Source organism: Giraffa tippelskirchi, chromosome 1 (genome assembly GCF_054371585.1).
Source record: "Giraffa tippelskirchi isolate mGirTip1 chromosome 1, T2T-mGirTip1v1.2.pri, whole genome shotgun sequence".
NCBI lineage: Eukaryota > Metazoa > Chordata > Mammalia > Artiodactyla > Giraffidae > Giraffa > Giraffa tippelskirchi.
In genome coordinates, this window is record NC_137275.1 from 205616092 (window position 1) to 205631764 (window position 15673).

Consider the following 15673-nt stretch of genomic DNA (forward strand, 5'->3'; position numbering starts at 1 on the left):
CTGAGTAAGATGACAATCTGGTTCAATTTAATCACAACAGGTATTAATACTACGGGAACAATTTTACTCTCTCCCTTTTTTGGTAATATATTGCAAAATTTCAGTTAGCAATAAAAAAAATAAATAGTAGGAGAATCAACTTATTGACCTGAGTTTGTAATGTTTGCCAAAGAAACCTCAATCAGCAAATCTTCTTTCTGGTCAATTGCAAGATTAGAGCATTTCTCACTCAACAGAATGCTTCTGAAGATCCCTCATATTTAACAGTACTAAGAGCTTCCAAGTGCACAGACTTGAAAATGCCACAAGACACAAACATTGTATCTTTTTCTGTCTTTAATGCTCCATAGTGATGTGGAAGATAAACTGTCTTCTGATGCTTGTGATCCATGTCCAGAGATACTTTTTCTCTGTAATCAATGCCTGCCCCTAATGTCTCTGCAGGAATAGTCAGAGATCATGATCTAAAGGAATTTTAGATATTTCCTCCCATGTCTGGTCTTCCCAAATTATATTTGGGCTGATTTGATTATACCTGTCTCTGGGGTGTAGTATTTTGAAGTAGTACAAAAATGATTGCAGAATTGAGATCAGATCATTTTTCCATGATGCAATTTTTGTATCAGTGGCCCTGAGAGGCCTCATTCAAATACTTTATCACAGTTATGAGTGAGAATCTTGTAACTGGTTGAAGGACTGAACAAGGGGAGGAAGCAACAGGAAAGCATCCCTTTCTTGTATTCTGCCTCACCATCCCTCTGGCATCAAGTCTAGCATTGGCTGAATACCATTTAAGTTCTCCTTCACGGTAAAAGACCAAGTACTGAGCCATATTTCCAAGTAATTTTTTCAGCCCCCAACAGGAGTTTCTTGATATAAAGTTCACCATGATATTACTTTAAATACTCTCAACTCATCTCTCACCTTCTTGTGAGTCCATTTTTCTTGCAAGGTACAAGGAACTTCATAAGCACCAATAGGATTCTTTTTCACCATATGGAACTGTCCTTCTAAACCTCTCTTTCTTTCGCCAACACCCCACAATCCCTGCTATAGAAGGGAGTGACTCCTGTCTCCCAAGAGATCTGGTTGTAGTCCTCTGAAGTTTTCACCCTTCATATCCCTTGACAAGATTCCTAAAATCCTTTCTTCTCACAACACAAAAGGCGAATATTCTTTCGTATCATTTTGATAGTGATAAACTGACGTTGATTCTCAATATGAAAATAAGAATCAAACAAATTATTAAAAAAGAGATGCTCCCATTATTTCCATGCAGGTGGGTCCATATCTAATGATGAGCCTAGGTTCTAAAGAGCAAGGGTATGTAATGCAGACAGGAAATTCACAAGCTTATAAGCAGGGTTTGCAGGCTAGGATTTAGATGGAAGTGGATTTGTGTGAATGGAGATTGGACATTGCTAGATAAACTTTTGGCATTTTTCTCAAGGTGCACGTCCATTTCGTGGGTAATGGATTTTTAACATCTAGAAAAACCAGTGCTCTGGGATATTTAGTCCTTTCAACACAAGGAAAGAGAAGATTTTTTTGCCTTCTCATTCCTTATTTCTGTCCTTAGTCCTACTAAGCCTAAACTTTCAATGCTATGTGATGGCTCTTCCAAATCCATTTCATCCAGAGTCTGCAGATTTTATGTGTTTGCAATTGTATTTTGTGTTGGACCCAAGATGCACACTCCAGTCTCTTTACGCCCAGTTCTCTTTCTCATAGTGTGAACTGTAGTCGCTCAGTCGTGTCCGACTCTTTGTGACCCCATGGACTGTGCCTGCCAGGCTCCTCTGTCCAGGAATTCTCTAGGCAAGAATACTGGAGTGGATTGCTATTTCCTTCTCCAGGCGATCTTCCCGACCCTGGGATCGAACCTGAGTCTCATGCATTGCAGGCAGATTCTTTACTGTCTGAGTCACAAGGGAAGCCCCTCTTTCTCATAGGAATGAGTAACAAATAATAGCTTACTATGTTACACTTTTTTGGTAGTGTTGCCAGATGAAATACAGGTTTCCAGGTAAATGCAAATATCAGATAATGAGGAAAATGATTTGCATAAAACTATATCCAAAATATTGCATAGGGCACAGCTAGACTGAAAACTAATTTGTTGTTTATGCAAAATTCAAAAATCAAATTCATTTAGGCATTTGTTATTTTTATTTGCTTGATCTGGCCATCCTATCTTTTCAGGTAATTTGAAATTTAAGAGACTGTAGAAATTCTTGTTCTAGGAATTAATTCTAGAAACAGAGGAGCTGTAATACCAGTACAAACACAATCATTGAAACTATACTTGGATACATTGGAACATATGTGAATTTTCAACCAGAAAAAAAAACTGGAGACATTTTAAAAAATGAATATCAATTACATTCGTTTTTAGTTGCAAAACACATCTCTGGAAATATTTTAATGAAACAGATAACTCTGGTTTTCTCTGGGAAAGAAGATTGAATTGAAGCGGGGAAAGAGGTGGAAGTAGGACTTGTCACTGCATATTCCATTTCTCAGAATTTGATTTTGAACCATGAGAAGGTATTACTTGTTTATAGAGTATTATACTAAAGTCGTTTAAAAGATAAAAAACTAAATAGTCAACAACAATGTAATGCTATAAGGAACACAGTGAATTCTGGTCTTAGACATGTGGGCTCCATGATGGTTTTTTGATAGATGAGCGTTTTCCAGCAAGAAGGATCATTAGTTAGGAAAGTCCTGCTGGATGTTGGTTGGGGCACAAGGACTGCTTCCTTAGGAATGATGTACATACAACAACCAAACACCCTGCATCTGATGAGACAATCCTAATTTCAAACTCTCAGCTCCATGTGGCCATTAATACCCAAGGGTTTATAAGACTAAAAGTTCTTCTGAACTTGTTCTGAAAGTCTAGTCTCTGTTGAAGTAAGTCAAGACCCAGTTAGGAAGCAGGGTGAGCTGAGTGACGCAAAACTAGGCTGATGGATAAAGAAGTGAAATAAAGGGAAGATCAAGTCCAACCTTGGTGCTGTGAAACTGAGAAACAATTGATAAATTGCCTAAAGAGGCAGACACCAACTGTGTCACCACTATGTAAGGTGGAAGGAACTTCCGGTTCTCGCCTTCCTGCCAGAGCCGTTCATGGAATGTCTGCTCACCCCACCCAGCTCTACCTGCCCTCTGCCCCTCCCCCGCTGCAGAATGTTTCAGTTCCACATTCTACTGTTTGAATTCAAACATTTCCCTCCTTTACTTGGATGCTGAGCATCTGCTGGAGCAGGTCACTCTCTGCGTCTTGGTCTTGACTTTTCTCATTGAGGCTACCAGGCAGCAGTGGTCCGTGCCCAGGCCTATGGGAACGGCTTCAGAAGGAGGTAAGCCTGTAGGCTGGGGTTGTGGTTCTCAGAGACCCTGTCATTTCTCAGACCTTTGAGTCCACATGTGACAGTTCACTGTGGGCACATGGTTGAACTGAAGTTGAGGAAGGAGAGAGCACTGGCCCCATAAGGACATCTGGGGAGACCGAAGAGCCTGAAGAAACCTGAGACTGCACCGGGGAGGCGGGTTCCTTGGAAGTGGATCAAGGGAAATGGCCCTGGGTATGGAGAAGGGATGGCAGCAGGCAGGATTGATTATTTCTAGATGGAAGATAAGCCGCTTTGAAACGTGTGTGTAGGAAGTGTGGGTGATCTCCTGGTGGTGACACAGGAAGGGTCATGGGGAGGACCTAGCCCCGTATTGTGTTTCTTAGGTACCCAAAGCTTGCCCCCACCCCGTGTCTTCCTGAGGGGTTTGGACTGGGACATACTGTATCTAGTTGGGCCGTGGGGAGAGATAGTCTTAGTAGAAAGCTATTCAATGGGACTATGTGTGGTCACACCGGCAGTCAAGTGTCCTCTCTGAGAGCTAGGCAGGAAGTTACTCTAACTGCTGCAGTCCAGACCTCTTCCACTCCTTCCAGCTCACAGCTCACGTCTCAGTTCAGGTAACAGTTGCCTTGGCTTTGACAGGGATGGGCATCCATGTAACTGCAACCAAGACAGGCCTCAGTTTCCCGAGATGTCCTCAACTGTTCTTCCTTTTGTGGAAAAGCAGTTCTTCAGACCTACTTCAACTTGTCCAATATCTCATGGTGGAACTTTGGCATATCTTGAGATGAAGAGTTTCTTTATTTTTCACGTCACTCCTTTGTGGACAGGGAACAGATGTGGAGGGTGGTTAGTTCTGGTGGAATGTCAGTGAAAGCTGCTTTCTTCTTTAAAGGGGGTAAGGAGTGTAGCCCAGAAGCAGGCAGACGATCTTCTCTGTTATGAGTCAAAGTCCTATGACACCTGTTCTGATTAATTAGGTGCACATGGTATGTACCTTGTTCTCCTGAACAGGGATGTGTTCCAGACAACTTTATCACAATGGCACCTGCATCATGCCTGCTTCTCAGTTTGTCTTCACTCTCTGTTATTGGGAACTCAAAGGGGAAGGACCCCAGACAGTCTATACTCCCACAACCAATGTAACATGACCCTTCCCTGGCCCTTGTCTAATCCTCTGCAGCCATTCACGGCTGTGAAATAACAGGATTTCAGGGACAGATGCCCACTTCTCAGCCTCCTCACAGTTCCTACGAAAGACTCCTAGAGTGATGGCATGACTCTGGGCACTGGGCAGGGGATGGTATAACCCGGCTCATATTAACTGTCTGCTGCAGAGGGTCTCATGTGCATGCCGAGCCAGTGTATTATGGGTTTGTATCAGAAATCCATTCGAGTGATATTTTCCATTATTTTTGTTTTTGTTTTTGTGAGGCTTGAAAAGAGTGAGAGGATTTATGCTGAGCACCAGGAAAAGGAAGACTGAGATGGAGGTGGGGCCCTAATATTTTAAACAATGCCTGTCCACAAAGGGTCTTTGGGTGCCTAGAACTTACCTTGGAGAAGGTCCCCACCAGCTAGTGTAGCTGCTGAGGGGCGTTTCTCACAGACCAGATATCCACCCAGTCTGGGAGACAGCCTGTGAGCTTTGGGTGTCAGGGAGTGCCTGAGGGAGACTCCCTGAATCTGCACTTGCTGAGGAGATTTCTTCTTGGCGGACAGGGCTCAGGGACCTTGGTGGCTAGGAGTGAGGTCCCCAGTGGAATAATTCTCACCCAGAGATCAGATAGTGAAAATCATTAGAAGATATGTGCATGCTGCACACACTGTCCAGATGTCCTCATCTGTGGAGATTTACATTCTGATTCTCTCCAGAGAGCCTCAGTCCCGGTTGCCCGTTCTCCTCCTCCATTCAAATCTTTCTTTTGTCTCAACAGCATCTCCAGCACTGGGAATGGATGTGAACTTGACCCCTGGTGCCTCCTTGCCTCCTTTCATGACAGTGCCCTTTCCTCCACCCATTCCTGGCCCGCCACACCAGCCACCCTGGGAGCAACACCTGCCACCTTCCATGACCCCGTCATTCCCTCCTGGCGGCACCCAGCTGCTGCCAGCTTTCTCCAGGACACCTTTGGCGTCCAATGCTGGCCATGGCCCAAGTGCTCCCGGGGCTTGCAACATCATTGTCCAAGTCAGGTCGGAAGGAAGGCCAATGGAGCACCCCCAGACTCAGCCCTTTGTCCTTACTCAGGCTCCCCTCAACTGGAGCATTCCAGGGCCCCTCAGAGGGAGTACTGCATGTCCTGTCCCCCTATTCTTAACAACTCCTGCGAGAGAGACCCCTGTGACTGTCCCAGCTGTTAGAGTAGCTCAGTCTGGCAAGGGAAACTGGACCCCAGGCTTTCCACCTCAAGCTCCACTACCAGCTGCCCAGCTGGCCCCCATCATTCCCCAAGTGAACTTGGGGCCACAGTCACATGGCACTTCCAGGGATGGCAGCCTGGCCACTAACCAGTCCAAGGCCTCGCAGGATGACTCCTGTAGCCCCAAGAGCGTGTATGAGAACTTCCGACGTTGGCAACGCTTCAAGTCTCTGGCCCGGAGACACCTTCCCCAGAGTCCTGATGCTGAAGCTCTTTCCTGCTTTCTCATGTGAGTGAACAGCCAGGGGGTCATGAGGTTATCAGAGCTTTTGAATAAAAAGGAACTGGGGGTGGATGCTCAGATTAGGTTTCTAGGGATACCAGGAAGAAAGTCTGAGGGTGATGTCCCTGCTGTGAGAAGGCACATTTTGGTCCTACACATCACCATGCAAGTTCCTGACATCCTTTCAGTATCGTATCTCAGTTACCTCACCGCCTTGTGAGTACAGCCAACTTGACCTTCCATGATCCTCATGGTGATACTGATGAAGACTTGTAACCAGAGAGGGTTGTGGTGTGAGGTGAGGAGTCACAGCTGGGATGCTGCACTCCTTTATGGTGCCATCTCTTTTCACACAGGACTTGAGTGTCCATGGTCAAGGGATGTCCCTTCAGAAAGGAGAGGGAGTGCAAGGTCCAGGATACAGCTCTATGCATGCCTCAAGAACAAGAACCTCCTTGTTCTGGAGAATTCTTAGAACTGGGTGCTGCTGGAGCTCACAGGGCGTGGGCTCTCTCCTCCTAGACCTGGGAGACTGGCAGGCATTTCCCTCCCAAACCTCACTTCCTTGTAAAAAAAAAAGGCGGGGGGGGGGGGGGCGGCAATTGTACTTAACTCAGAGAACTTTGCAGGAGACCTTTGGACTAATCTATGAAGTGTTAGCAGCCTGCCTGGCATGTGCCGTGCCTCACTGATGATAGGGATTTTTATAGTGAAAAGCCAATCTTGCAGAGGAAGGAGCCCTCTCAAGGCTCTTTGTCCTAGCCTTAGCCTGGGAATGGATGGCCATCCTCCAGTGAGTGTGAGGCGGTGATGGCAGTAGTGGGAAGGCTTGTCCTTGGTCTCCCAGGCCTGCCTCTTGCCCTCCTGATGCTCAGTCATGCTATCTTGGGTTATGTGGTCCAAGTTGCTGGGTGGAATCCGATGGGTGGGGACTGGGCTGGACTCTGAGACAGACCCTGATGGCTTACAGCCCAGTGCTTCGGTCCCTGGCTCGCCTGAAGCCCACCATGACGCTGGAGGAGGGACTGTCGCGGGCTGTGCAGGAATGGCAGCGCACAAGCAACTTTGACCGGATGATCTACTATGAGATGGCCAGAAAGTGAGTCCGTGTCCTGGGCCCTAGAGCTGTGTGATGGGTAAGAGGGGTGGGTGAGGGCTGGAGCCCAGGTCAGGGTCTGGCTGTGGGCGTGCTCATCAGGCAGGGTAAAGGAAGAGGGCTGTCACCCAACACAGGGCCCCCACAGCCTAGATGCCCTACTCCCCTCCAGAAGCCCCTCCTTCACCTTGAGAGCATGAGTCTTCAGTCCTTCCACCACCAGGACCTCTGACCTCCCCTCATGGTGACCTACCTTTGGCTTGACATGAAGGTCTCAGGATGGGATGGTGTAAAGCTTTGAGCCCAGTAGGGGTCCAACCCCAACCATAGGGGCTGTGCTGGGGCATGCTCTCCACCCACCAGCCGGCTGCTTCCTTAGTGGTCGGTGGCTGGCAGCCACTGACATAGAATTTGGGACTCCCTCTTCTCATGCAAAGTGGCTGGAGTGGGTACCCTGACCTCCCTGAAGAGGCTAGGGAAGACAGGATGTCGTCAGCCCAAGCGTCTCTGGCCGTTCCAGTATTTTCTCCATGGCAATCCTTTTAGTTTAAACAGAATAGAACCAAACAAACAAACATCTCTCAGAGGAAAGGAAAGCCTCTCCTCTAAGCTTTGCAGCCAAATTCTCCAACCTTTCCTGGGCCCTGTCTCCAGTCTTATGTTCCAGGACTCTCAGTCCCTGTCCAGGGTTCTGGATTCAGCAAGGACCGCTTTGGGAACATGTGCCTGATTCAGCCTCTGGCCATCAGCAATTCATGTGGTTCTGGACAGGAATGGGGGCATGAGGAGGGTCCCCTGTGGGTCTGCCTGTGTCCCGAGGGCCTGGTTCAATTCAGCAGCCTCGGTCTATGCTCTTGAGTGCCCTCCAAGTGCTGGTGGGGCAGGAAGAGTCCAGACCTTGAGTCAGTTCTAGGAGAGCCCCCTGCTGGGAATAGTACCTCCCAGGGCCTTGTCCACCCCAAGACACACCCTCTCCCAGCCCCTCATTCTCCGTTGCCTTTGTTGGGCTCCAAAGCCCAGACCTTTTTCTCAGTGTGCCGTATGCCTCCATCACTCCTAGGTTCATGGAATTTGAGGCAGAGGAGGTGATGCAGATTCAGAAGTTACAGTGGATGCAGGGGGTGCAAGGCCTGCCTCCTCCAGTCCCACTGAAGCTGGCTCCTCAGGGGTCCTCAGCCCCGAAAGTGTGCCCTCAGCCAGGCACCCGTGTTCCCACCGGAGTTCAAAGCAAAGGTAACATGGGCCAAGGGGTGACGACTGACCCCGTGTGGATCCTTTTCCTTTCAGAAGGTCATCTGGTCTTTCAACCAGAACAGCCAGTGAGGCAGGGTCTCAGTTGTCCTTTGTCACTACAGGGTATTATCTCCATCAGTTTAATAACTCCTCTTCCACCTCCCTGTCAAAAGACCCCACACGAAGTCTGCTGAAGAAGTGGGCTTGTTGGGGATACCCTGAACAATCAAGGTTCCACATTCCTCATGGGACTCTCTTAGATGGCCCCCTCCCACTGTCCATGAGGCTTTGGGTGGTGCTAACCCTGCCCACACCTAAGTCACTGACCCCCAAACACTGCCCTCACCAGCGCGTGCCCAGTGGTCTGGAGGTGGACACAGAAGCCCCTCACCTTCCTTCCTTCTTTCCTGCTCTGCCTCAGCCAATGCTCCCCGGAAGGCCGGCTCCCGAGCCCATCCCACCCGCTCGCAGCCACACAGATCCCGGCGGCACTCAGGGACCAAGGCACCCAAGGAGATTCCCCCTGAGGCTGTGAGAGAGTATGTGGACATCATGGAGGCACTGGTGGGGCCCGTCCACTCAGCCACGGGCAAGTCAGATGTAGAATGTGGAGAGGATGGAAGTGAGCTGAGGCAGGAAGAGGACGGGACCTATGCAGACCCGGATCTCCTGAGCTACATTGACAAGCTGTGTTCCCAGGAAGACTTCGTCACCAAGGTGGGCTGGGCATGGAGCCTGGGGTCTACAAGATTCCAAGGCATGGGACTCTCAGCACCCAAGATCTGGGTTCTGCCCAGGCCAACGGGACTGAAGCTCTGTTCCTTGAGCTGTGTGTTTGTGTGCTTTGTGTGTGTGGCCATATGTGTGTGGAGTGTGTGTATGCACATGTATGAGTGTTCATGTTCATGTCTGTCTGTGTGTGTGCCTTTGTATGTCTGTGTACATACATGTTATATGTGTTTTTATTGGAGTATAATTGCTTTACAATGTTCTGTCAGTTTCTGCTATACAACACGTGAATCCTGGATACGTATATACCCTTCCCCCGCTGTTCTTGAGCATCCGTCCCACCCCTGCTTTCCACCCTTCTGAGTCATCACAGAGCACCAAGCTGAGCTCCCTGTGCTACGCACCAGCTTCCCATTAGCTACGTATTTTACACATACTGTACATATATGTCAAGGCCCCTCTCAATTCATCCCACCCTTCCCTTTCCCTACTATGTCTGCAAGGCCATTCTTTACATCTGCACCTCTGTTCCTGTGTTGCTAACAGACTCATCAGGACGATTTTTCTAGATTCCATATATATATAGAGAGAGATATACACACACACATATATGACAATTTTTTCTCTTTCTACTTAATTCACTGTGTATGAGAGGCTATAGGTTCATCCGCATATCTACAACTGACTCACATTCATTCCTTTTTATGGCTAAGAAATATTTCACTGTATATATGTACTGCATTTTCTTTATCCATATATCTGTTGATGAACATCTAGGTTGCTTCCATTCCTGGCTATTGTAAATAGTGCTACAGTGAATGTTGGGGCACCTGTGTCTTGTGGAGAACAGTATGGCAGTTCCTTTAAAAACTAAATATAGAACTACCATATGACCCAGAAACCCCACTACTGGGCATATACTCTTTATATGTACTTTTTTGTACCTGTATGTGTATGAGCATATTTCTGTGTGTGTGCATGTGTGTGTGTGTGTGTGTGTGTGAGAGAGAGAGAGAGAGAGAGAGAGAGAGAGAGAAGCATGACAATTTAAAACATCCCATCTTGTGAAGGAGAACAGGAGTGTGTCTCTACTTTCCACTTTATTCTAGGTCTTCTTGGCTCCCAGGCCATTCCTGGCTAAGGATGCTCACAGCCTTTTCCTTCTGTTCCAGGTAGAGGCAGTCATTCACCCTCGATTCCTGGCAGACTTGCTTTCGCCAGAACCACAACTGGATCCCTTAGTGCTAGCTGAGGAGCTGGAGCAGGAGGAAGGTCTCACCCCTGAGGAGGTGAGCAGGGGAGGGAGGGATACCTATGGAGCCTATGGATGGGGACCCCATGTGACCCATGGGAGCCAGGGGAGGGACGGACCCCAGGTAGAACAGGGGAGACAAGGGTGTCCCAGGTAAACCAGAGCATGGGAGACCCTGGTGAGCAAGGGAGGCATAGAACGTGAGCGGGAGGCTTCCACGGCTCTGTCCATCCCTCCCCTGCCTGGGACATCTGGCCTGGCGGAGAGCCCGCTCTGGGGTAGGTGCAGTGCTGGGTGACAGGAGGGAGAGGATAGGGAGCTGGGGCGGGTGATGGGGGAGGAAAGGACACAAAGCTGGGAACAAGGTGCAGGAGGCCAGCAGGAACACCTCGGTGTCTATATTTGGATCTGAGTCTCAGGGTCGCCCCTCCTCTCCACCCTACCCAGGGCCATGTCCCGCTGCCCAGTGCTCCTCCTCTCACATGTGGGTGTGCAGAGCAGTCACTGCCCTCTTCTCTCCTACCAGCTGGTGCAGAAACGACTTCTGGCCTTGAAGGAAGACAAGGGAGTGCGGGCACCCAGCAGTCAAAGTGTACCCCGAGTGGACTCAGGTCCTTCTGAGTCCGACGCCAGCAGAGATGCCCAGAGCCATGACCAAGGCCCCCAGCTAGGGATCAGTCATGAAGCCTGCCCACCAGAGGTTGATTTCGAGGCTGTTCACAAGTTGAGCCAAGCAAACGCTGGCCTGTCCAGGGCCAAAGACCTTGTTCCCTCTCCAGGACGGCAGGAATTGCCTCCATTCCAGCCAGGACCACCCTCCCCTCCCCAGGGTCAGAGGTACACTGGCCCTCAGCCAGGACCCACGGACACCTCAGTTCTCAGAACGGCCTCTCCAATTCTGGGGGCCCAAGGGCCCAGGGACCAGTCGAGCGAGGATGAGGAGGAGCTCCCCAGCCTGGCTTTCCTCTTGACCTTGCAGCACACCCTGCTGCCCTGGGGGCTGTCCCAGAGTCCTGTCCCTGCCTCAGGCCAGGCCCTCTCCTCTGAACGAATAAGCCTCAGCCCAACTCCCCTGGCCGCTGCCAAGTCTAGGAAGCGGGCTCTGTGCGGAAGCCCAGCTGCTGCTGAAATGCTGCTCAGCCCAGGGGCTGGCCTCGGGGTCTCTGAGAGGGCAGCCTTGGCTCTGGGACTGGTTCGCCCCTCACAGCCGAAAAAGAGAAAGTGTGACCGTTTGTAACAGGGAGGAAGAGGAAGCAGCTCTGCAGCCAGTAGGGAACAGCGGGCCAGCCCCTAGGGGAGCCTAGGGCTCCTCAGCTCATGGGTGATCCTGGCTGCTGTTGGGGGAAGGCACTTCAGGGCAGGGAGGGGACTGGAGTTGTGGGAGGTTCAAGAGGTGGGGGAGGTGGGTCTGGGTGGGCGTGGATGGCAGTAAGATCTTTGGAGAGATATATGTAAAAATGTGAATAAATGTAGTTTTGTTGGGAAATGCTCTTGGGTCACTGTCATATTACTCGTGTCTGCTCTGTTCCACAGAGAGGGGTCCTGACAGGAAGGAAGAATGAGGGAGGTCACAGGTGCTGTGGGCCTCCAGGTGGCCAAGTCTTGCCTCCACACAGACAAGGACTCCTCAGGCGACTCCTGGGAGCTCTCAGCTCTCATCCTCCACAGGGACCCCCTCATCATCCCCTTCTTTAAAGCCAGCTTGGCTCGAGACCTTGGGGACATCTGTACCGTCATCTGCCTCCCTGGACCATTCAGGGGTGGAGAGCTGCTGTCCTGCCCTCAGCCCTCTGGACACTAAGCAGTTTCCAGGATGGAGCCTGGAGACAGCTTTTGTCTTTAGGGAGCTTCTCTCTACTTCCCGAAGCAGCCAGATGAAGGGGCTGGGCTGATCCTCTCCTCTTCCAGGGTTTCCTGTCTGGTGGCCTGACCAGAGAGGAAGAATCTCAGCCACAGGGTCTGGATTGTCCGCCTCTCTGCCTGGTTGGAGGGTGAGCATCCTCTAGTCTCAGTGGATTATTGCTGTGTGGAGAGTGGTGAAGACAGCTACCTCTTAGTCCCAGTGAGGATGAAACAGGGGAAATGGGTGAGAGGAAATTCATGGGGTGCCCACTAAAGGTGTGTATAAGGAAAATGACAGTTGGGCCCCTTTGTGGAATTTATGGGAATTTTGTGCAGGAGTGTCTTGTTCAAGGGAGGGAGGGGACTCATCTTGCTGTGGCTATGGGGACTGACCTTAGGGGCCCAGGGTTCTGCAAAGACATCCCGCAACTACTGTCCCTTCCCTTCCCATCCATGCATGGACAATTGTGTGTATTGGGATCGACACTGATCCATATCCACACATGAGACAGTTCCTCCTAACAACATATGAACAAGTTTCACAAGAGCAGCTCACCCAGCGGGGACAGCAGGGAGAGCTGTGTCTGTGTTCCCAACATGGGTGGGAGCTGGGATCCATGCTGAGGAGTGTGGAGGCTTCCATCACCCTCTGTGGGTGCTGGCAGAGACCTCACTGGTCAGGCCAGAGGAACTGTCCCTCTCTAAGGGTGAGATGAGCAGACAGTGAAGGGCAGGAGCTGAGCGGGGAGCAGCCCCCTGCTGTTCCCCAGAACTGCTTCATCCCTCTTATAACTTGCTTAGTCCCTGTCATAGGTTGTGCTGGCCCAGCTCCCATCCACCCTCAGATGCTCTGATCCTTTGTAGACCCACCCTGGACCTCACCCCTACTTCCATCCTGGCCAATGCCTCTTCTCCAGGTTCTGAGTTCTGGAGTTCCTTTCCTTGACCAGGTGGTGATGGCAGAGACTCCCTGAGCTTGGGTGTAGTCACAGAAATGTCTGGGCCGCAGAACCTTTGGAAGGAATCTTGAGACGCCCAGGAAGGAGGATAGTGTGGAAGGCTTAAAGTGTGTCTAGAGATTTAAGAGACTTGGCTATAGTCACAGGAATTTCTGGGAATGTACAAGTCCAGCAAAACATTTCAGGAGTATCTGGAGCCACAGGAAAAATAGGAAAAATAGCAGGCGAGTCCGGAGTACAGGAATCTGGGTGGAGTTTCCTAGAGTTTGGAGGCTGCAGTTGACCTGTAAGAGAGGTCTGCAAGACTTCATCATTTTGAAACCCTACAGAAGAATCTGTTTCCTTTTCTGGCTTCTGGAGGCTACCTGCATTCCTTGAAATTAGTTCCTTCTTCCATCTTCAAAGTGCATCACTGTACTCTGCTTCTCTCATCACATGGTCTCTCCATCTCTGACTCTGCGTCCCTCCAATAAGGCTTTTGTGTTTACATCTAGTCCACTCAGAAAATTGATGATAATCTCTTCATCTCAACATTTTGTAAGTAGTCCTACCTGCATAGTGCCTTTAGCCATACAAGGTATAGCTGAGCAACCATTTGAAGAAGAGATCATGGATGTGGCTCATTAATTTAATCAGTCTTCTCAACAGAGGCCAAGAATAGAGAGGGATGAACCAGCAGAGACTTTATTGCCACCTTGAACTAAAGGGGACAGAGAAAGCCACTGCGAAATGAAAATATCTCCTGCCACGTTAATCAACAAGAAATGTCACAGCCATCAGTAATTTCTAGCCTCCAAAAGTGAATGAGAGCTCCCAAAATTGGGATCCAGTGATGCTGCCCCCTCCACCCCACCCTATGGTGATTTCTGATGAGCTGGGGGAATGCAAGAAGCAAGGTGAACAAGGAAACAGGATTGGCCCCAGATAGCTGAGGTGTGGTGGTGATCAAAACCATCCCCAAGAAAAGGCAAAATGGCGAAATGGTTGTCTGAGGAGGCCTTATAAATATCTGAGAAAAGAAGAGAAGTGAAAGGCAAAGGAGAAAAGGAAAGATATACCCATCTGAATGCAAAGTTCCAAAGAATAGCAAGAAGAGATAAGAAAGTCTTCCTAAGTGAACAGTGCAAAGCAGTAGAGCAAAACAATAGAATGGGAAAGACCAGAGATCTCTTCAAGAAAATCAGAGATACCAAGGGAATATTTCATGCAAAGATAGGCACAGTAAAGAATAGAAATGGTATGGACCTAACAGAAGCTGAATGTATTAAGAAGAGGTGGCAAGAATACACAGAAGAACTGTACAAAAAAGATCTTCATGACCTAGAAAACCACGATGGTGCGGTCACTCACCTAGAGCCAGACATCCTGGAATGTGAAGTCTAGTGGGCCTTAGGAAGCATCACTATGAACAAAGCTAGTGGAGGTGATGGAATTCCAGCTGTGTGATAGCAGCCCAGATTGCACATTCAAGGACTTCTCAGGTGGCACTAGTGGTGAAGAACCTGCCTGCCAATGCAGGAGACATCATGCTGTACATTAGCTCCTCAGACCTTATTCCTTCATTTTGTTTCTCACTTTATAATGGAAAATTTGTATCCATTTGCCAACCCATTCTCGTTTCCCCACAACTAGCTCCAGACAACAATTTCTACTCTCTGTTCTGTGATTCCTTTTTTTTTTTTTTTTTCTTTTAGATCCCACACATAAGCGATACTGTCAGGCTTATTTCACCTAACAAAAGATTCTCCAGGTTCATTCAGTGTTCTTGAAAATGTCAGGGTTTTCTTGATTAAGGCTGAATAATATCTCATTGTGTATGCTATGTATGTGCACGTGTGTGTATCACCTTTCTTTATCCATTTATCTACTGCAAAGAGACCTCTGACAAACCCACAATGATCTCCCATAGGGACCCCACTAACCCCACACAGGAACAGAATAACCAGGCTCAAGGTCCCTCCTCTGTGCCCCCCTCTCCTGAGCTCTGGAGGTCACTCTGTAACCTGGATCCCAGATCCTCCCCTCAGACCCTGGCTGAGCCCCCACTGCTGTGCCCTCCATGGAGGATGGGGCCCAGAGGCAGGACTTGGCTCCAGGGAGAAAACACAGCACAAGCAGACCTGCGCCCTCTGTCCCCATAGCCCCGGGCCTGGTCACACATGGGGGGGTTCCTGACAGGCGTGAAGGCAGGGTCATTCCTGCTGGCTCCTGGATCAGAGGCCCCTTCTGGAGCAGGACTCTCCACCAGAGGAGTGACTGTGACACAGAGCCCGAATCTCTCTAGAGAAACGCGCCTTCCCCTGTGGATGGGCCTGGGGAGGAAAGCTGATTGCACCCTTGTTCCCCACAGGTCACTTCCCAGCCGCTGGGTGACACATCCTGTCTGCTGGCCTCTTCCACCCCGGGCCCTGGGGTGAGCAAGGCTGAGAGCAGGTGACACTTGCTATGACCCCTGCACAGTCCCTGGGCCTGTTATGTCCCACCTGTCCCCTGGGAGCTTCCTTGGGCCACACATGTAGGTATATGTCACAGAACCTGAGTCTGTCCCAGGCTCCTG

At 49.6% G+C, this 15673-nt stretch overlaps 1 protein-coding gene across 1 annotated transcript; it reads left to right on the top strand.

Moving 5' to 3' along the window:
* Positions 1–3195: 3195 nt before the first annotated feature.
* LOC145539193 (NUT family member 2G-like) lies at positions 3196–11801 on the top strand. Its single transcript, XM_081572785.1, has 7 exons — positions 3196–3365; positions 5297–6011; positions 6976–7104; positions 8162–8334; positions 8756–9051; positions 10236–10352; positions 10842–11801. Exons 1-7 carry the CDS (start codon positions 3344–3346, stop codon positions 11550–11552), a joined length of 2163 nt encoding a protein of 720 aa, XP_081428911.1. The 5' UTR covers positions 3196–3343; the 3' UTR covers positions 11553–11801.
* Positions 11802–15673: the final 3872 nt, after the last annotated feature.